The sequence below is a fragment of the Python bivittatus genome, unplaced genomic scaffold (genome assembly GCF_059951505.1).
Source record: "Python bivittatus isolate LINGU-HERP-01145 unplaced genomic scaffold, Pbiv_v1 ctg000480_np1212, whole genome shotgun sequence".
Taxonomy (NCBI): Eukaryota; Metazoa; Chordata; class Lepidosauria; order Squamata; family Pythonidae; genus Python; species Python bivittatus.
Genome location: NW_028277075.1, coordinates 30831129 through 30852298, shown reverse-complemented (window position 1 = coordinate 30852298; position 21170 = coordinate 30831129). Strand labels below are relative to the sequence as shown.

General features: G+C 39.4%; 1 protein-coding gene across 3 annotated transcripts in view; it reads left to right on the top strand.

The window, feature by feature from the left end:
• Positions 1-21170, top strand: part of ZFYVE26 (zinc finger FYVE-type containing 26) — a 48710-nt gene that overhangs the window by 9190 nt on the left and 18350 nt on the right. For all 3 annotated transcript variants that reach the window (XM_088145614.1, XM_088145613.1, XM_088145615.1), the window contains exons 6-24: positions 2-132; positions 863-1027; positions 1190-1278; positions 1927-2087; positions 2507-2719; positions 3718-4380; positions 7632-7721; positions 9182-9253; positions 9977-10125; positions 10431-10629; positions 11522-11785; positions 11924-12034; positions 13383-13547; positions 13875-14102; positions 14501-14606; positions 16116-16855; positions 17391-17587; positions 19783-19887; positions 21023-21145. In XM_088145614.1, coding sequence (XP_088001740.1) covers positions 2-132; positions 863-1027; positions 1190-1278; positions 1927-2087; positions 2507-2719; positions 3718-4380; positions 7632-7721; positions 9182-9253; positions 9977-10125; positions 10431-10629; positions 11522-11785; positions 11924-12034; positions 13383-13547; positions 13875-14102; positions 14501-14606; positions 16116-16855; positions 17391-17587; positions 19783-19887; positions 21023-21145 — 3971 coding nt within the window. The remainder of the gene's footprint in view (position 1; positions 133-862; positions 1028-1189; positions 1279-1926; positions 2088-2506; positions 2720-3717; positions 4381-7631; positions 7722-9181; positions 9254-9976; positions 10126-10430; positions 10630-11521; positions 11786-11923; positions 12035-13382; positions 13548-13874; positions 14103-14500; positions 14607-16115; positions 16856-17390; positions 17588-19782; positions 19888-21022; positions 21146-21170) is intronic.

Genomic DNA, 21170 nt, shown 5'->3' with positions numbered 1-21170 from the left:
GGTACATCTGAACAGTTGGATGCTGAGCGGGCAGTGATGGCACTGTTCTTGGATCATGAGCAGGCTTATTCTTGGAAAGCTGCTTATTTCTACTATCTTAGCAGCAACAAACACTTTTTGGAACAAATTCTGGTAAATTCATAATGAGCTGTAAGAAAAATTGAACAAGTTAATTGTGTAAATACTCCTGTTTCAGAACTAAACCTGGGCTGGCCCAAGTTATTTTGCTGCCTGAGACAAAAAATATGGTGGTGCACATCTTTAATTCTATAGTTAGAAACTGGAGAGACTCATAATTTATTAACATTAGAAATGGGTCAGCATCCATCCCATGCTGGCAGTTTGGCATGGTCCAGATTGGAAAAAGAACAGTCCACAGTTCTCTGGAATGGATTGTTCCAGAATTGCTGAATACTGCATAACCCTACAGTGGATACTTCTGGACTCAGCTCCATACAAGTAAATGCATTTCTGTAAATGAGCTTTTTCCTTAATCTCCTATATACATTTCAAAACTACTCCAGAGTAGGTTTTTCCTGGATCATACCTATTCAGAACGTTAACGCTGTTTTCTCCCAGACTCGTCTTTGGGTCTTCCATTATTATCATGGATTGGGGCATAACACGCAGCTCTCTCCAACTTACGTTTTCCTATTTTCATACACACTCTTGTAGATGACACCAATTTATACTTTATGAACAAAAGAGTTCAAATGTAAGTCAGAAAGTGTGGATGTGATTTTATCTACAGGAAGTTTTTCTGGCATATTAAACCTACACCTTCGCTTTACAGCCACCAGCCATACTTCCAGCTTTAGCATTCCACAGTCTTAGAATAAAGAAGTCATTTTTCCCCCTATAGATTACAGCATTAACTTTACTGAAAAGGGAAGACTTCTCAAGTCTCAGCGGTTTACTGAGACAGGAATTCAGCTACCTCAGTCGCCTCCTGATACTGCTTGGTTGGACTCAGTGTTGCAGCTTAGAATCAGCAAAGATGCTGCTGCAGACCCTACACAAGTCTCAGGCAAGTCAAACATCACCGTCCATGGGAGGAAAGCACAACGCTTCTCTCTTTTGACCCTAGTCTGTTTCTTGAAAGAGAAGTCAGAGAATGTGCTCACTTACTTGTTTTTGGGGCAAGGATAAAAGAAGATGACTTCTCCCCCTCCCCCTTTGTTTTTAACAGGGTCTCTACAACGATTCCGTACTAAAAGACTTCTGTGATGAGTTGTGTGCCCAGGTGGAGGTTCTTGAGTGGTGCATACAGCAGAATAGGTAACACAGCATGGGAATACTTGGCTTAATTCTTTGGTGAAAGATCTTCCCCCACAGTCAAGCAAATTTGTGTTGAAATATAATGATAGTAATATCGATTAGCATGTGCTTGCTTGGCCTCTGTCTGTAGCTGTGAGTAGAAAGGGTTGAAAACTATATCTGGGTGTGGCTGCAATCTGTACAATTCTCAGCTCTCTTATCTAATTTCACCTAGTGTGAATATATCCATTCCTCCATTCAGCTACTCTGGTTTAGCTGTTCTATTTGTGTTATCTGTGAAGGACCCTATCTCCATCATCATTGCTCACTTAAGCAGATTTATTCACTGCATGTACTGTGATGGGATCAACGTTTGGTGCAGCTGTATTGCAGAGTTAAACTCTTGGTGAATCATATACACTCCTTGGGCTCCTGCTAGTGAACAAACCATTTTGTAGAACAGCAATACATATAGGGCTGCCTTTGTCACTAAATGTATTTGCATTCTACAAGTTGCTTAAATTGTTCTTGAAACTAAAGGCTAAAAAAAGACACTATGCAAATTAACTTAAATCAACTTTGGGAATGTTGTGTATTCTTATCTAAAAAAAATCCAGAGGTGAAGCCAGCATTTGCTGACTTTCAAACTATGCTTACTTTCTTGTATAGTAATTGCATCCCAGAGAAGATTCTTCTGCAGCACTTGCACAGTTTGGAGTGCCATTCTTCCCTTTACCTTCTCTACCATCTTACAGACCTCTTGGCCTTGAATGAGGAAGCAGTAATTGAGCTTTTCCAGAAAACTCCAGCTAAGTACACAGAAGTTCCAGGTAAAACATGTACTTGTAAAATGTAATAGAGTTGACCAAAATTTCTTCTTTGCTTTAATTGTTTAACGTTGTATCCTGTGTTTTAATGTTGTACTGGCCATCTTTGCCTTGCCATGGCTTCTTTGAGGCCTTCTTGATATTGGAAACTGCCAGGAAAAACTGGCTTTGGCTGGTAAGGGATGGTGCAGGGTACAATGTGGGCTTTCCCACTTTGAGATCAGAACTACTACTCCTATTTCATAGAGAAGAAACCAAAGGAACCCCTGGTCCTTGGGATGCAGGACCACTGTCTATAGGATTTTGTCCTAAAACTATTAACTTATTAGTTAGTTATTACCTCAAGTAGCTGTTGAGACTTAAAAATCATGCATGCCAAGGTTAACTAATGGCTAGTTTTTGTGTGTCCTCTTCTGTTTCAGATTCAGCAGTGATGCCAGATGCTAGTCTTTTGAGTCAACAACGCAATCTTACTCTTTTCCAGGCATTTTGTGCCATGAAGTATGCCGTCTATGCACTGTGTGTCAAAGCACACAGAGGCTCAAACTGCAGACATTGTGCAAGCTACTTTGTCTCTGAGCTCCCTAATGAACTTCTGGAGCAGAACGAATTTCCCAATCAACCTCTTCGTCCAGGTCTCGTGGTACCTGTGACTGCTAACTAAATTTCATGTTGCTTTTTATTTATTGTGCATTTACTTCTTTCTGCAGTGAGCTTTCTATTTTGAATGGCTTTGTTCAGAATCTTAAGCAGTGAGAATTCAGTGGTAGTCATTGCAAGTGTTATCGGTTGTCCTAGTGTTCTGATGATAACGTTGGATGCTGTCCTTTATCCAATCTATGTATTTGTGATGGTATTCCTGTGAGTCCAGGCATTTGGGGAGCAACTTTTAATTACAGGAGAGGATAACTACATTCTGCAGAGAAAAAGTACAGGGCACTCTTTATGCTCACTGGTGCTATTCTGTAACCTGGATGATACCATTTAGTCCAGCTTTCCCCAACCTAGTGCACACCAGGTGTGTTAAAATGGCAACTTCTAGATTCTCAGTCTGCAATTAATTATAAACCTCTATTTCTAAAGGTGTGGGCATTTCTGTTAAAAAGGTCAAACATTAAGTTTTAAAAGTTTAGAAGAGACCTGCTTTGCAGAAAATATACTTTATGAGTAAGTAGAAGAATCAGACACTTAGGTCTCAAATTTCCCTTAATTTCAGAATGTTCTCCATTTCATTGAACTTAACTCCTTCTCCTACAGCTATGCCCAGCTCCCAGGGTACAACAAAGAAGGTTCTGCAGTTTAACCTTTCTCTTCCTTATGAATAATTCTTAATCTCAAAGCTGTATTTGGGCTGCTTGTGTCTGTTTGGCTTAGTCCACTTAACCAGTCTTAGGATGAATATGTCTCCCTCTGGCTCTTTCCCCCTTCCAGGATCCTCAGGCTGTACAATTTCTCTCATACTAGGTAGAAGTGAGGAAATGGGTATAATGTTTGTTTATCACAGGGAACTACATTATGGGAAAAACTGCCAAGTTTATTTTTTTAATGACACTTCAGCTACTTGGTTCTCAAACAGAGCTGTTGATTGGAGAACAATACTGAACCTGTTTATTTAATTGTTTTCTCTTTACAGATATAGATTATGCAAGTCTCTTTCCTCACTATCTCTCCAAGTGTCGGAATTATTTAAGAAGTGTACCCGCTCCTCTACGACTGGAACTCCTGGAGAACATATTCTCTTTGCTCTTTATCTCCTCGAGTGACCTCTATGGTGACAATCCACAAGAAGAAGATAATGCAGAAGACACTGGCTTCAAGAAAAAAAAACATTTGGGCAAGAAAGCAGAGTGTTGTACTAGCCAAGATTCATCCGCTTCAGCAAGTCCTCAGCACGCTGTCAGTCCTGTAATGAGAGCCCATGTGCACTCTTCCTCTGCACCCCAGGAGTGCAAGAGCACCCAAATGTCATTCAGTTTGGAATCAAATAACAAAAATTGTGATTCCTTTGGGTTGAGCTATCTGGATTTGAAACACTTCACTAGTGATATCTATGGATTTCTAGCAGATGACGTAACATTGGAGATATTTCTCAAAATGCTCCTGGAGCATCTGAAAGAAATTGAGGATTCCTTTGTGTGGGATTCACAACACATCCCTAAGTTGGAACTGGCTCTGCTGGATTGCTTGAATTTGTCTATAAATAGGGAGAGCTTTAACTGCCGTGTGCAGCAGTTCTCCAAGTATCTTTCTGAAGCTCAGTGGCGGCACAGAATAGTGCTCAGCAACAAAAATACAGGTAAGAATCACGAGAGATTTCACTCATTCTTAAACTGACAAAAAAGGACAGGTGCTTCTATTAGTGAGAGTTTAAGAAGAAACAGTTTTATATCCTAGTGTGGAGAAAATCAGGAAATAGATACATGTACACATGAATACACAAAATAAAGTTGCTTTGGAAAAGAATAGGAGATTCAGCAGTGCTGTGAATTTGCAATGTATCACAGAATGTTCTCTCTCCTATTTAGTCCTCTAAGCTTATTGTATGATGTGCCCCAAGTATCAGTGGGCTGATATGTTATGATCATTTGTCTTCTCCAAGCATATGCGAGAGAAAGTTTTAGAAGTTTCTGAAAAGAAGGCAGCAGTGAATCAGGATATTGGTCCAAGCCTGGGTTATGATAAGCTTTCATACTTCTGGCTGAGCTGCATCACATGATGCAGCCGTGTTTCTGCTTTAAAGAAAGAAGCTGTAAGGAGAATTACCAGAATAGAGACTCCAAATATATAATGCAGAAGACTATCAAAATTTGCAACTCTTTTTCCTATGATTTAGAGAACCTATTCTGGAGGCTAGGACTGAAGATATTCTTTTATATTCCTCCTTTTTGGTGGTCATTTGGCAACTTCCAGAGTTTCTCTGTGTCTTTTTCTTAGCTTATTTGCCATGCATCCCCATTGCTCTCTTTCAAAAGTCATTTCAGAAGTATATGGCATTCTTTTTTTTTATAGTAATTTTATTAAGCATTATAATTACAACAATAAAAACTAATATAAATAGGAAAAAAACCCTAAAAGAATAAAAAGTAGAAGGTGCAGAGAAGAAATAAAAAAGGAAAAAAATAGGAGAAATAGAAATGAAAGAAAAAATAAGAATATAGTAAAGAAAAATAAATATAAAAAGAAGTGACTTCCCACCTTCATCACAACAAGTATAAACAATTTTAGTAACTTATTGCCTTCTCTTAAAATATAACAAACAATCTCTTCTTCCCATATCCCATCTCTTATCTATAAACAAATCCATAAAACCTCATCATTTCACTCCTGATGTCAGCAAAAGTCCATTAAGGGTTACCAGAGATAACAACGTACTATTTTAGCCTTGATCAAATAAACCAACTTTACATTCCTTCCTTTTACTTCTAACAGTCTTAATCTTTAGTTCATTCAAATATTGTTGTAGGATTTAATTTCTCTTCATTTCTTCTTTGTCCCATCGCACAAAATTCCTCAAAATTTTAACAAGCCTCTTTTGTAAATTCAATAAAGGAAAATTATCCAGGTCACTCCCTTGGTTTGTTGTTTGTATATCCTTTTTAATTATTAAGACATTAGCCAGTTTGTTTCAAAATCCACTTTCAATTCAGTCTCCATCTTGTCAGGTAGAACTTGTTCCTCTTCCATAACATCTAAACACAATCTAACTATAGAGGCAGACACTATTAAAATTGTTAATTTTTTAAATTAATAATTATTAAAATTAACTTCTGATGCCATTGTTCAAAAATATCCTTCAGTATGTCCAATGTTAAAATATTTTGCTTCAATCTGTAATTGTAAGTCGAATTTGAGTTTCTTTTTCTTTAATTGTAATCTTTAGTTCCTTCTAGTTCCCTCTAGTGTCCAGTTTTTAAAGTCTTGTCTTATTATTATTTTTTTAAATCAAAACAAAAGCATTTTCCCATGGGAAGGATTCTTTATAAGGCACTGACCACGGTTTGAGCAAGATGGCTATTCCATTGTCTCCCAGAGCTCTAAACCTGTCTGAGGCCGCTGTCTTGTGGTCTCCTTGTGAGGTGCAACTGTCTGGAACACTTGCGGGCGATCTCAAGTTTTCTCCTTGTCTGGAGAGGAATTATTGGAGAGCCAGTCTACTCACCGGCTCTTCGTTCCACCACAGTTGTCGGCTCCACTTTTTGCAGAGCTGTCTTCAGTCTGCCATTTCTTCTCCGAAAATCCCCAGAAACATATGGCATTCTGAGAAACAAAGCTCCTAGATTTTCCACCAAAAAATGAAACAGTGAGTTCACATAAAGTATCTTAACGCTAATATAGGTAGTCCTTGACTTATGACCATTCATTCAGTGACTGTTCGAAGTTACAACGGCACTTAACGAAGAGACTTACAACCTGTGCCCAAAGTTACAGCTGTTGCAGTGCCCCCACAGTCACATGATCAAAATTCAGGTGCCTGGTAGCCTGCCCATACTTATGACCGCAGGGGTGCTTCAACTCTCCCTCACCTGCCTATCCTCCACCCACTATGCCTTTTTGGCTGCCCTGCATCCTGCCTTGTGGGGTGGCAAGCAACCCCAGAACTGCGTGGCTTTGGGGCTGCAAGAAGCCCCTGAGCCGCAGCACAGCACGAAGCTGCAGCTGTGTGAAGCTGCCCCAGGAATGATTGTTCACCCAGCTGCCTTCTCTCCCAGTTCCCTGCACCGACCTTTTGCCTTCTGTGCCCAGTCCCTGTGGCCGAAGCAGAAGTGCCTCGCTGCCTTTGCTGTTTCCTTTTTGGACCCAGCTTCTTCAGTGAACTTTTCCTCCGCTTGGCTCCCTGAGCCTTTGGAAAGCTGTGCTGATTTTGTAAAGGCTCTCCAAAGTCACTGCAGCTTTACAAAGGCTCAGGGAGCCACGTGCAGGAAAAGTTTGCTGGAGAAGCTGGGTCCAAAAAGGAGACAGCAAAAGCAGCGAGACGCTTCTGCTTCAGCTGCAGGGGCTGGGCACAAAAGGCGAAAGGTCAGTGCAGGGAACTGGGAGAGAAGGCAGCTGGGTGAACAAATGGTTCCTGGGGTGGCTTTGTGTGACTTCGTGCAGCTTTGTGCAGCTGGGCTGGGGCGGCTGCAGCTTTGTGCTGTGCTGCGGCTCAGAGGCTTCTTGTAGCCCCAGAGCCACGTGGTTCTCGGGCTGCTTGCTGCCCTGCAAGGCAGGGTGCAGGGTGGCCAAAATGGCAGAGATGGGGAGGAAGATAGATGGATGGGGGTGTTGGAGGCAGTCCCTTACCCTACTGAGACCCAGGGCTGGGAGGGACTAATCCCAAAATGGCTTGGATTGAGGTGGGTCCTCGGTTAATGACTGGTGAAATTTGCTTGACGATGGCAAGGGGAATTGCTGGGATTGCGGGCGCTAAGCAATGCAGTCACGTGACGTCTGGCTTTACAACTGCATCACTTAGTGACGGAAATGCCTGTCTATATATTTTTTTGCTTTCATCTAATATATGTTGTGATAAAGTGACAATCATGCAACAACATAATGGTGTTTTTGCAGGTAGTCATCGTGCTCCAACTAGAATAAACTATAATTTAACCAAAGCATCCTCCTTGAAGAAGCATACTCAGTCTCAGAGACGAAAGCCAGGTAAAGTGGTAGAAACAGCTAAGAGCCTTAAATTACTGTCACAGATGTATTGTTGCTTCTGCCATTCAGAACCTCATGCCTGTATGAGATTCTGATTATTTATTTATGCTATATATCTGTAGTGAATAAAGAAGATGGCCTTGCAGGACAGAAGGAAGATCCGCTACCAAGGCCACGACCAGATAAACGAAACTTGTGCCCAGGCCAAGAAAGTGGTTTGCGAAAATGCCTCAGACAGCAGCCCCATCCGTAATTCTCATGAAGATAAAAGAGGGAGGAATGTAGCACACTGAGGCCTGCACGATTCTGTTATTATAGCTGTTCTAATAAAAGTAGCTTTAGGTCTGCACGGTGTCTGTTTCTTAGTTTGGTCTGCCTTATAAGGCTGACATCAATCTTGCAAGTCTGAATGTGTTTTCTTTGCTCCCTCTTTTATCTTCATGAGAATTGGGGGTGGGGCTGCTGTCTGAGGCATTTTCGCAAACCACTTTCTTGGCCAGAGCACATATTTCGTTTATCTGGTCGTGGCCTTGGTAGCGGATCTTCTTTCTGTCCCTCAAGGCCATCTTCTTCATTCGTAACTTGAATCTTAAACTGGGGGTATCTAATATTCATTATGAGAAAATAAATTACGCTATGGTCAGTATTCACTATAGATATAGGTGCAAGACAAATAAAATGAAAAGAGTAGGGGATGCTTCTGAATAGGCTCTGTGGAGCTCAAATGTTTGGGATCAAATTCCTATCTCCCTATCTCTCCTTCAGCAAAAGGCTCCAATTAATCCAAACACCCAGAATAGCTGGGTTGGAAATACTGTTTGGAAATGTTTAAGAAGGAGCTTGCTCTGTCCAAGACAATCAAGTTGTGTTTACTGCAGCTGAATTTAAAAGTGAATTTGCTTCTTAGAAATAAGAAGAAAATTGCCACTTAGTACTGCAGAGGTTAAAGAACAGGGTGGGAACTAGCCGTGGTTCTGTGTGTATAATTATACTAGCACATGATATGTAATAAAAAATTATGCCTTATAGACAATATAGGCTAATAAATGTGATGTATAAATCAATCAGTCAATCATAGAGGAAAAAGTATGAGCTAAACTGTTGTTGTAAAACATTTTGTTGCAGGGCAGCGTGTTTTAAATGTTCCTTCTCCTATGTTATACCCTGTATTTGCACAGTCTGTAGACTGTAGACAGGCTGTGCTGCCATGAAGTTAGCATATGAGGCCAGTGTGTGAAATAAGAATTTCTACAAATTAGACAAATTGTACAGAATATCCTAACATAGAGCAACTTACAGAATTCTCCATATGAGTTCTCTAAGCCAGCCCAACAATATAAGATATTTCTCCAGACTGGATAACCCTTTTTGTTTTAGCACTGATCTCTCAATTCATCCTGTAGACACTATAATGAAGTGATGGGCTTCATCCAACTTTATTATTTTTTGTTCTGGTTCAGGCCACAAGAAAAGAACCTCAAGCCCATCTCTGGAGAGCACAAGCAGTGAATTAAGTATCACCAGCACATCAGGTATGGAAGAGCTTTCTCAGTCATGAAACCTCACATTGCTTCTGTCCCAAGAACGCTTACCTAAGAGAGCTTGCAAAGTCTTTAAACATGTTTTACAAAGCACCTCATGTCTACTCATTAAAGCAACCCACTCATTTGCAAAGTTCATACAGTTGCTTTGAAAGTTGCTCCCAACTATCTATGCATAATGGTGCAGTTGCTGGGAAGAAAGCAAAACCAAGCGGATTGTGCATGCTGACCCAGGTGGAAATAGCCAAGGGTAGCTTCCAGTACAGCTGAACAAGCCCTGCAAGCAAGCTGGCATTAACAGTTGAGAAAGAGATGCTTCATACGTGCTCCCTCTTTCAAAGGCTGTGCCCTTTCTCTTGCATGTTTCCAGTGGCAGCTTCTGTCTCTAAATTATGGCTGACTTTTCTTCTTCTGTAAATGCTTGTGAATTTTCAGTTCAGTTTTCGATCTCTGTTTTGATAGTGTGGCTTTTGATTATATAATTAACATATTGGTTGATAAATAGCTACTGTGGGAACAGCAACTTTAAAGAGTGACAGTGATACTTTAAAACTAATCAAAAGAAACAAAGTAACCTTTCCCCCTTATATTTTGCAACCATCTGATGATGACAGGAACTGCTGTAAAACCATTCCACCTTCGATTTATATTTTTCTCAGGGAAGGAAAGTGATCCTAATAATTTTTATGGTATTTTTTGTTTATCTATTTTTAGAAGACAGTGCTGGCACGTTCTCTGATTGTAGTGATACAGAATATTGGATAAAGCCTCCAGAGAATTCCCTCATCCCAGCCATGCTTTCCCCACCAGAATCTCTTCTTGTTGCATGCATCTTGAGAGGAAATTACACAGAAGCTCATCAGGTAATGGCATAGAAACACATTAGAGCAGTGTTTCTGAAATTTGACAACTTTAAGATGTGCCTTGAAGTTTTAAAAATCAGAGTAAAATTAAAGGAAGTTGGGAAAAAAACCTTACCAGGAGATTGAGTTACCCAGTAGAAATCTCTATTTGGCTGATAGGTCTCCCTTGAAAAACTTCTCTGACTGTATCCTTCCAGAGAAATTATTAGAAAGATGGAATAAAGCTGAGCTTATTTTTTCTGTGAACAATGTTTAAATATATTTAAAATCTTACCTAATAAGCACACATTGCCTCTTAATATCAGGTTGCTATTATGTTTGATTTGGAGACTTCTGCTTCCTACGGTGAACTAATTTTCCTGGAGCGTTACCAAGAAGTGGTTGGGGAGCTAGCAAAAGTGGAACACAAGATTGAGCATCAGTCATCTGAGGGATCTGGAAACCTAAAACAGACTGGCAGTGGGCGTTCAACTCTACAGGCTATTGGAAATGCAGCAGCTGCTGGTAAAATCTGATTACTGATTTTAACAGTCAGAAATAAAAAGAGGGCCTGGGAAATGAGACTTCACATATAGCAGAGCCTATGTATGGTACATATGTAACTTCAAGAGAATTAAATTTCAGCTCACTATATATTGTATTTGCATGAGATGAAAGAATAAAGTGAGTATAGAAGGCTAGTGGGCTGTCTATTGCCTAATGACATAGACGTTCTGCAGGTAAATTGTTGAATCTGTTTCTCTCCCTGCAATTGATTATGGAAGACAGATTCGAGATATTGTGAGAATTGCAATAAGAAAGGGTTTTCTCTATATTAGAAGTCCTTAGTTGAAACATGTTTTCTCTATCATTGGGTTCTGTTCCTCATTTTTTTTCCTGATCACCTTCTGTGTATGTACTGTTTATGTGCATGCAAAGAATAGTAATAGACAAACCAAAGGTCTAGACCAGATTCAGAGAACATAGAGTGTTGCCACTGGAATTTCCTGGTTTTCATCCCTCCCCCCACCTGCCAATTTTCCTTAAGATCAAAGGAATGTCTGGATCAATTTGAGATGAGAGAAGCTGCAGTAGGACTTGGAAACTGAAGAAATTCAGTGATACTGTCTTATGCAGGCAACCATGTTTTTCTACACTGATAAGACCTTTCTAGTTCCAAGCCATTATAGCTGGCAAGACATACAGTATTTCCATCTTGTTACTGGAAGCAATGAAATGAAAAGCAGTGGTTGTGCTTTGCTCAGTTAGAAATAAAACCACAATAAACATTTAAAAGTTGCGTGCTCCTGAAAGTAGGCAAAGTAGAAGAAAAGCCTAAAGAAGTCTTCAGGACTGAAAACCTGTAATAAGTAAGTCCCAAATCCTTTTGTATAGCTCTCATTTTTGGTTTCCCAAGGGATGGTGTTTTACTCCATTTCGGATGTTACGGATAAGCTGCTTGCCCCTTCAAAAGGCCTTGTACCTGTGCTCCAAGAGAACTTCTGGACTAGCAGCATTCAGCTGGAATGTACTGACCCTTTGAATAATGTTCTGGAAGACCTTTGTCCATCTGCTATGGCCATATTCGATTTGGCAACTACTCAATGCAATTTATGGAAAACCTGCAAGCAGCTCTTAGAAACAGCAGAGAGAAAATTGCAGAATAGCCTTGAAATCAAAGGTACATTTCCCTCTTCTGTTTAGTGCTGGGGTCTTTTTAAAAACGCAAAGGAGTTAAGGAAGGAAAATAGTGGTAAAGCATCTATATAATTCTGCTAATATATCTTCTTCCTGGATTGTCGTCTATATCTAATGACAGGCAGAAGACTTGATTCTGTTCTCCAGAATCCGGATGGCTTGAAAGGTTTCCCAGCAGTTCTTCAACAAATAAGTAAAATTATCAATATATCACAAGGACAGCCCCAATCAGGTAATTTTGTTGCTTTGTGTCATTAGTTCATTCACACTTGCACCATTCGCCATTATTCCGGTTGTATTCTGGCACTGCTTCCTAAGGAGGCTCATTAGGGCCCTTTTAAATTGTCATCTTTTCATGGATGCAGATCTTTCTTTTCAGGGAGGTCTACATCTTTAGCCTCCCATTTTTCATTGCTCTTCCTCAGGATCTAGTTGTATTGTATTGCTTCATTGTGTAATTCCTTTGAACGCTTTTAATATCTTCCTGCTGGTTTTTAACGTTTTTACTTTTTACAGTGGTTTTCTTTTTTATTGCTCTTACGTGAGTTTTGTGTTATAATTATTGCTAGAAACTTTGAAATGCTAGGAAAAGTGGGATGTAAACACAGGTATTCACAGCTAGCCATGGCAATGGAAAAATGATGTGGCTGTGATGTCACACCACAAACCCTGCCCTTTCACTCTTGTGTTCTGATGCCACAGGCAAACACTTACGTTGTGGAGCTTGTGTTGTGATATCCGCCCTGCTGCCCCAAATGCCTATAAAATTCTGTCTGCCACAAAAAAAAAAAAGGTTAAATACATTTAGCCAAACTGGGTTTTAGAGTCTTGACAGAGTGTAAATGCATATATATTAAAATATCCCATTATGTATACTATATGGTAGCCAGTGCCTACTGCTGTGTTGCAGCATCTCTCATTACCTTCAGCCAGTTGCATTTAGGCAGTCTTGTGCCCCCACTTCTAGATCACCATTAAGAATCCCTCAACAGTGACTGGTTTACACTTTATATCATGAATGTAGATGCCTTTGGTATCAACAAAACCATTCCTTATTTGCATATACAATTATATAGGCCCAGCAATTAGAAGACTCAGCACCAAGATTGATTTGCTTGATTACCAGCTGGTTCCCTAGTTGCCAGCTTAGAGTTGCCAGAATGGTACTTGTGGAAGATAACTTTTTGGCAGCCCATTTTGGAAAATTTAGAGCAGTGCTTTTCAAACTTGGTAACTTTAAGATGTGTGGATTCAACTCCCAGAATTCCCCAACCACACATCTTAAAGTTGCCAAGTTTGAAAAGCACTGGTTTAGAGCATTGCCCATTTTCTGTACCTCCTTGCACATGCTGCTTCTGCTGCTGCCCCTCCCTCCTCCTCCTCCTCCTCCTTTTTAAGTTAGTGCTGAACTGTAAACTCTGGTGTGTTTACCAGACACAGAAAGCTAATTGTAGGATACTTTGAAAGGATTAATCATTTCACCCCATTCATGACATTTATTTTCTTCATGTATTTTACAAATGAATTACAAATGAGATGGAAATGTTATATTAATGGATTTTCCTTTTGTTTCCTAACAGAAATTTCCGACGAGAAAATAAGTTGCCATTTCCACTGCAGCATTGTGGATTTGCTGCAGACCTGTTACCCAGATCTCACTGTGGATTGTATTACTAATCAGCTTGTTTTGTCACAGCACTTTGACGAAATCCTGCAAAATCTGGCACATGTAGAAGATTTTTCAGGTAAGTATATGGTGAATGATTTTTTGCTCATGAATGTTAAGTCTATAATCTGGTATGAAATGTACGTGTTTAGATTTATTCTTCACCTGCACAATGCTCAGGCCAGCTTCCAAAAATAGAATTACAGTTAAAATGGGATTAACATTTCAAACACTAAAAGAATTTAAATCCTTGAAATGTAAAAATATAAATATAATAGCCATTCCTTAATTCTTCCAGTTTAATGTTATCACAAATGTGGCAGAAGATCTCTGCAAGGTTTCTTTTATTGGTGGAAAGTGTTGGTACCCTTAGATATGTAATATCTAATCTTTTTTGTTTTTATAGATTCCAAAGGAACTCTGCTTGCTTCTTTGGTAGAACAAGCTTCTCTAAAACCAGCAGAATTAGAGGCACATCCAGTTTGCAGTCAGATCAAACATCTCCTAAAAATCTTGGACCAATATGTTCTGACCATGAAGGAGAACTATGTGCAGACTGCCTACGTACAAACATTTTTTGATTATATTAACAAGCTGGCTGCTATTATCCTTCGAAGCCTCACTCCAGAAATAGGTAAGAGATTGTACCCTATTGAAGCAAGACATATAGATTTTAGTTTAAGAGGATCCACTTTTAATAAGGAAAGAAGGCAGATTGATAAACAGTGGAAAAAGTAACATATTAATAGGAATTTTAAATGATTACATTCATTTTTTGCCTATAGTTGAGTTTCATAGGATCACACTGAACTATTCAGCTATTTTAACTATATTTTATTAAGGTAGTAGGTGAAATCTATAAACTATAAACTAATTTGCAGATGCATAGAAGAAATTGAAATACTGTAAAGAGATCATAACAAGCTCTACTGCATGGCATGAGATGTAGAAGATGGATTTTGGGACATAAAATGAAATGAAGCTCAATAATCAATACATTATTTTTTTTTAATAACATTTTTTTGCACCTAGATCAGTCTGCAGAGATACAAGTTGGAAATCCATTCATACTGCTCCAGCAAAGTCCTTCTCATTTGCTATCCCAGCTTCTATTTGAGAAACAGATTGCCCCTGACAGGTAAGTATCTTTCACATATAGGTGCTCAATGGCTGAACATGCTTGTTTGGAAATAGTACAGGTAGTCCTCGTTTAGCAACTGCCTCGGAAAGTGACTGTTTGCAAATGCAACGGTAATAAACAATAGTAAATGGTAGTAAAAAAATCATTTTCCGATCAATATGCGCACTTATGCCCAAATTTCCGCATCTGACAACAGCGCACTCCATAATGAGAGTAACTGGCATAGCTGCACGGGAGAGCTTTATCTGAATGAGGCAGCAGCAACCAGGGACCTTTGTAGTCTGTCTATCTGTCTGTCTGTCTGTCTGTCTCTCTCTCTCTCTCCCCCCCCCCAACTTAGTTGCCAGACCCAATTGCAGTTGCTAAACAAGGACTGCATGTATTGTGTTGAATTTAGATTGCCGAGCAAACAGCTCCACAATCACCTAAATACAATTGCTGTTAAATGATTTGGCATGTGTTTGTTGTAGTACAACAGTGTGAGGTATCTCAATAGAGTAGTTTATATATGTTGTTTTCCACTGACGTAAAGTAATTTTGTTTTAGCTGATCTAAGTAGTAATCTGTTTTTCCTGTATGGGATCTGAACAAAGTAACTTATATGCGTCCCAGTACATAACCCTGAATATTCTCAATCCTAGAGAATAACATTACTATGTTTTTTGGAGGTAATGCTAGATGTCATGATAAAAGATAAAATATTTCTCAATTTTTGTATACTAGGGAAATTAGGGGTTATAGCAGAGAATATCAAATGAGCTTCATAATTAACATATGTTACTTATGGCACAAAAAAATCTTCTGAAATAATCTTTCTGACATGGTGAAAACAAGCATAATAAAGGGATGTGTTTTTGCATGGTCCACTCCCTGATTTGCCAGTCTTCCATATGGAAGTACCTGTGGTTACATGGGAAGGATTAAAATCAGGTTATTCCACACATATACTATGTCCTATAATTTATTGTGTTAAATCCAAGAAAAAAAATGAGATCACTTTGAATATATAAATCAGCATTAAATCTGTTCTAGGCTGTAGGATTTATGGCAATTACTTAATTGCATGTGAAAGTTTTCAGTACGTAATTTCTTTCCCCAAAAAACATGATGATTAATAGCACATTTCTTTCTAATTCCAATTGCTTGTAAAAGCTGTGGAGTATCTCTTTGGAGCTTCTTAATATATGTGTGTGTGTGTTTTTAAGAAATCCTGTTTTTAAAAGATTGAAAAAATTATTTTTTAGAGAAAATAAAGAAATGTATGACAAAACTGGATGATTCTAGTGTTCTAGTTAAATTATGACTAGTCACAGGCCGTTCAACTCCAGTGCCCATGTTTCTTCAAGCATTATGTGCTTAGATGCTTAATAGGTATATTTTTTGGGGAATGTTTGATATGTATTTGGTGACATATACTCATCTGTAACAAACCTGGTTTTCCTTTTGTGTGGGAGACAGTGCATAATATAAGGCCACATTTATTATTATGTGTTCTTAAATCTGCAGGTTGTCTTTGCTGCTAGCTAAAGAAGAACTGAACTTAAATGTGCAGCAAGTGATCATCAACTGTTGCTGTAAGGCATTGCCTCTCTGCACCAACATGCAAAGCAACCAGACTAGATCCTTTGTGACAAACATTAGTAGCCTAGCACATTTGCACGCATATCATTGTCTGCCTGATATTGAGATTCCAGTCCATAATCCAGCCATGGATTCTGAGAACACTTCCAATAATCCTGTCCCTTCTCTGCCTGATCATAACCAGCATTCACTTACAGCTTCCACCCTCAATTTTCTAAAATCCCAGTCAAAACTGATAGCTACCATGGCTTGTCTTAGTGCATTAAAGGTGCAAAAAACACCCAAACAAAGCCTATCATGGATTGAGTTCCGAGGAAAACGGGAAGCACCCTTGTCTATGGACCAGATTTCTAAAGAATGTGAAGTATTGTTAAAGGAGTTCCCCTTCCTAGAGAGCTTTCTTCTTACTATGTTTGAGCCTCTACAGGATCCTCAGGATAAGGAAATTGGTTTGGCTAGTGATCTTTGTGGCAAGTCTTACATCTCCTTGCTTTTCCTGGGATTGCATTCTTCCATGGCTGTTGAAGTGTTAATGGAGGCCTTTGAACAAGCTCTCACAGCTAGGGATTGGCCCAGGGCCCTCAAAATCTTGGATCTCTACAGCCAGGATATGAAAGAGCTAATCACCGTGCGGGATGCTGTATTGAGCTGTGCCACTGCTGATGGTAAACATCTATACTTTTTCTTTAGACAATGGTGTCTTGGATATGAGGTTGCAGATGGATAGTTTGATCTAACTTTTTGAGGGAAAATGCATTCAATAAAATGTGGCAGTGGGCTCATGCTGTGTTTTCTAGCAATCCATGAAAGATGGACTGGTGGAGGTGGCAAAGGATAAAGGAGAAATGAAAATAGCTTCTTGAAGAAAAGACATTCCTTCAATTATTACTGATTTATAAAAGGAGAGAGGCAGACAGGCTGATAGTGAAGGGGAAGCTGTATCTCTCTGTAATCGATCATATGTTTTGCATTGGGGATCCATATGTAATCTCTGGTATTTTCAGGTAGAATTAGGAAAGAAACTCTTAGGAGTAGAGCGAATAGTTGGTGTATCCAAAGCTAAACTCATAAGAGTTTTCTGTGTTCCTGATAATTGTTATCACTTTCTTGAGTGTTAGGTTATTCATTGCAAGGTTTATCCCTTGTAGCTAAAATACACTGAGTTTGGGTCTCTGTCTTTGAGAAATGCCTCCTTTTCAGGTGAAGATGGATGGCATTACCTATTTCCAGTGAGAGATGCCATGCTGAGGAGCAGATTGGCCCTTCGGTGTCTGGATAGATGGCCTCTGGAGGCTTGTCTGGAAATCTTAGCTTATTGTGCCTGTGACCCTGAAGTAACTGAAGAACTCAAATTTGATCTGCAGAGCAAAATCAGGGAGCTTCAAGTTTATCAAAAGGTATGGAGGCATCACATTAGGGATAGAGTATTTCTCTGAGTTCCTTTGTCCCTTTCTCTTGCTGAATGTGGAAATAATCTTTTTGGGCATCAAGCTTGCTTTGGCTTTGCGAAGCATGCCTGATAACTTCTTCTGCCCCTCATCATGCACTTGTTCCATTTTTGAGATGAATGTGGAAAATAGTTGAGGCATATATTCTTCAGTGCTTCTGTTTATTAGATGTAAACTTTCTAGAACCTATGGAGAAGAGGTTGTTGGGTAAATATCCCAAGTAAAATAACCAACAAGCTGGAGAGACTTAATAAAATGCTTCTTGATTTCATAAAAAAAGGACAATGATCATTGAGCACTTCTCCAGAAAAGAAAAAGGTAGACTATGTATGTTTCCAGAATACATATTCATTAACTAATTTTCATGTAACTAATAAAGAATAACCAAGCATAAACATACACATATTCTTCAAGAAGATTCCTTACACCTGCATACTATATAAACATTGTTACTTCAAGTGTAGATAAGAACTGGGTTTGACCAATCAGAGACTATGGTGGCTGTGACAACTTATCAGGTCCGCTAGAATTTACTTCAGGATAGTTCTTCAACGCTATCTAGTTACTGCTACACTCTGCATAATCTGCTTGCTTCTTATTTTTCTCTTTATTAGCAAGCTCCCTCCACAGAGTTGATGTTAGAATATTTATGCATGTATTATACCCTGCCTTTTTTCTCTAAGAGCTCAAGGTGGTGTACATAACACTCTCCTCCAATTCTCCCCACAATAGCAATCCTGTGAGGTTGGCTAGGTTGAGTGACTGGTAGTAATAACTTGGTGATTGGAAGCCAGTGCTTCAACACTTAGATGTATTATTGACTAGAATGCATATCTCTAATTTTGTCTATGTGCTGTTCCTAATGCATCCTTCTTCAAGAAGTTATTTTCTTGAACACTGACTACTCCAAGATGCAATTCTCTTGTATTCCCATATTAGCTTTAAGGATAGTGGAAGGGAAGATATCTAAATCTGAGAAAAATACTCAGTTATTACTTGTTAGGATCGCTGGGTTTCTGGCAAATAAAAGTGTATATTATGTAGCTGAATCATGGCATTCCATAAATTATTTCCTCTATTGGGGTATGTGAGAGTTTGAAACAGTTTCCTAAAAAATGTTTATAACCTTCTCTTGATCTAGTTTTTCAGCTTGAGAAGGATAGTTTATATAGGGTTTTTTTGGGGGGTGGGGTGGGAACAGGGGACAGTTCTTAATCTCCACTGTTCTCTTCTAATTTTCTTGCCTCCTTTTTTCTTATAGTCAGATTTAGTTTATATATATTTATGGGTGGAAAATGTAGTATATACTGATGGTGCTATTAAAAAAATCCTAGTGATAGCTGTTCCTGCTTTTGGGAAGCTGCTCGCTTCTAATTTAGAATTATTCCTGGAGCAGCTGTTCAGCTGCCATTTTGAAGGCTAATAATTTATTCAATAATATATTGAATAATTTATATTCAACAATTTGAATAATAATTTGAGCCTAAATGCCTGTTGCAGGGAAGGCAATAGCCACCTACCACGGGAGTTTTTGTAGATAAAATGGACAACAGATGCCAAGATTACAGCAACATACAAAATTTTATTGAGTAGTAGAAGCAACATATTTACACAGGGGAGCTCTCGTTCCAATCAGCCATGACAGACAGTGGTGGGAGAGGTACTTCACCATAATATGTCTCTAACTGTGGGTTCTTCAGCTCCCAGGTTTATAGTATTAGGCTCCCCCCTCTCATCTGGAACCAGGCTGTGGTGCCAGGGCAATTGATCAGGAGATTGACATTTGTGCATTCATATCAATACAGCAGGTGAGTAGGAACAAGGGGTTCCTGCTCCCCAAGCTGTGTGCCATAAATCTACTGATAGGAACAGGAAGCTAGTTCCCTGATTAGGGAGAGTGAAGGGTTAATTACATTGACAGAAAGAATGGGAAGGTTATTTGCATTGAAAAGGGGAGGCCACAGGCTCCTTACCTCCTGAGCCTGGCAGCTCAGGAGCATGGCAGTTCAGGAGGCAGCAGGGCTTGGAAGAAGCTGCAGGAAGAAACTAACTTGACTAGTAAAGAAATTCAGGTGCTGGTCAGCCTGGCAGAATAATTTTTTACAACAGTGCCTCTTCAACTTTGTTTGGTTTTATTTTATCAGATTCTTAGACTACAGGCTGTCCACATGTGGCATAACTGGCAGGAACTGAAGAGGACCTGTACTGAAGATCCCCAGGCCATTGTGGGAATGATTCTAGAAGCAAAGGTAGGACATTTTCAGCAGTGTTTCATATTTTCTCTTCGAGGCTTGTTTCCATGTACTTTCTGCCTAGAAACAAGATATAATTCCATCTACCGTATTTTTCCGACTATAAGATGATACTTTTCTCTAAAATCCTTACCCTAAAAATTGAAGGGCGTCTTATTCAAGGAAGTCAGCCGAGAATCGCACGGTTACAAAACTGCCCATACTTTGTTTCTGCAGAGAGGCTTCCTCCTATTGCTAGCCTCCAATCACGAGTGAAATAGCTTGCCTCCCAAACAGGCTTCCTCCAATCACAAGCCTTATGTAACTGACATCAGCTGATGCTGAACAAACCAATTAGAGGAAGTCTATTTGCAGAGACAAGCTATCGGCAGTTTCACTCGTGCTTGAATGTAATCAGTTATGCAAAGAGCCTGGAAATAGAGCTGCAGAGAGACGGTTTGGACCTCCTCCCACCGAGTGTATCAGGTCAATGTTAACTAATTACTAAATAAAAATGTGTTCTGCACTATCTTTAAAATATTGATTTCTTAATTTTGGGTTGGAAAAGTGGGGGTCGTCTTGTACATGGGGGCATCTTATTGTCGGAAAAATGCGGTAGTTCAGTTACTGTGGCCAGCTGTTTCTAAAAAGACAAAAGGCAGGGCTTTTTCCTTGGTCCATACAACAATTCTGTAGTAGAAAAGGACTAAGGAGGTAGTTTGGTGTAGTGGTTAAATACACCAGGCTAGAAACCGGGAGACCATGAAGTCTAGTCCTGCCTTGAGCACAAAGCCAACTGGGTGACCTTGGGCCAATCATTCTCTCCCAGTCTTAAGAAGAAGATAGTGGCAAACTGCTTTCAAGAAATCCTGGCAAGAAAACTGCAGGGACTTGTCCAAGCAGTTGCCAGGAATAGAGACTTTGTCTCTTACTGTGATTTTCACTTAACAATTAGAGAAATAACATCATTCTAAATCTGTAGTGCAGATGTCTTGGTCTGCATGCTGTCTGGGAACAGGAAGTCCCATCAGATACAACTGAAGGGCACAAGCTTGGGGAAAGCCATCTGCAGAATGAATGGACAGCCTTGCCAAACGCTTTTGTTTAAACTTTTAAAATTACAGTCTCTAAGCACTCTTTATTTTTATTCCAGGATTATGAACTATGTGAAGAATGGGGTCATTTACATTCTATCCCAAGGGATCATTTGATCAGCCTTCACCAGGAGCACCTCCTTCATTTGTTGGATATGGGAGATATGGAAAAAGCCCTCCAGGTAAGTGGTCTCTCAGGTATTCCAG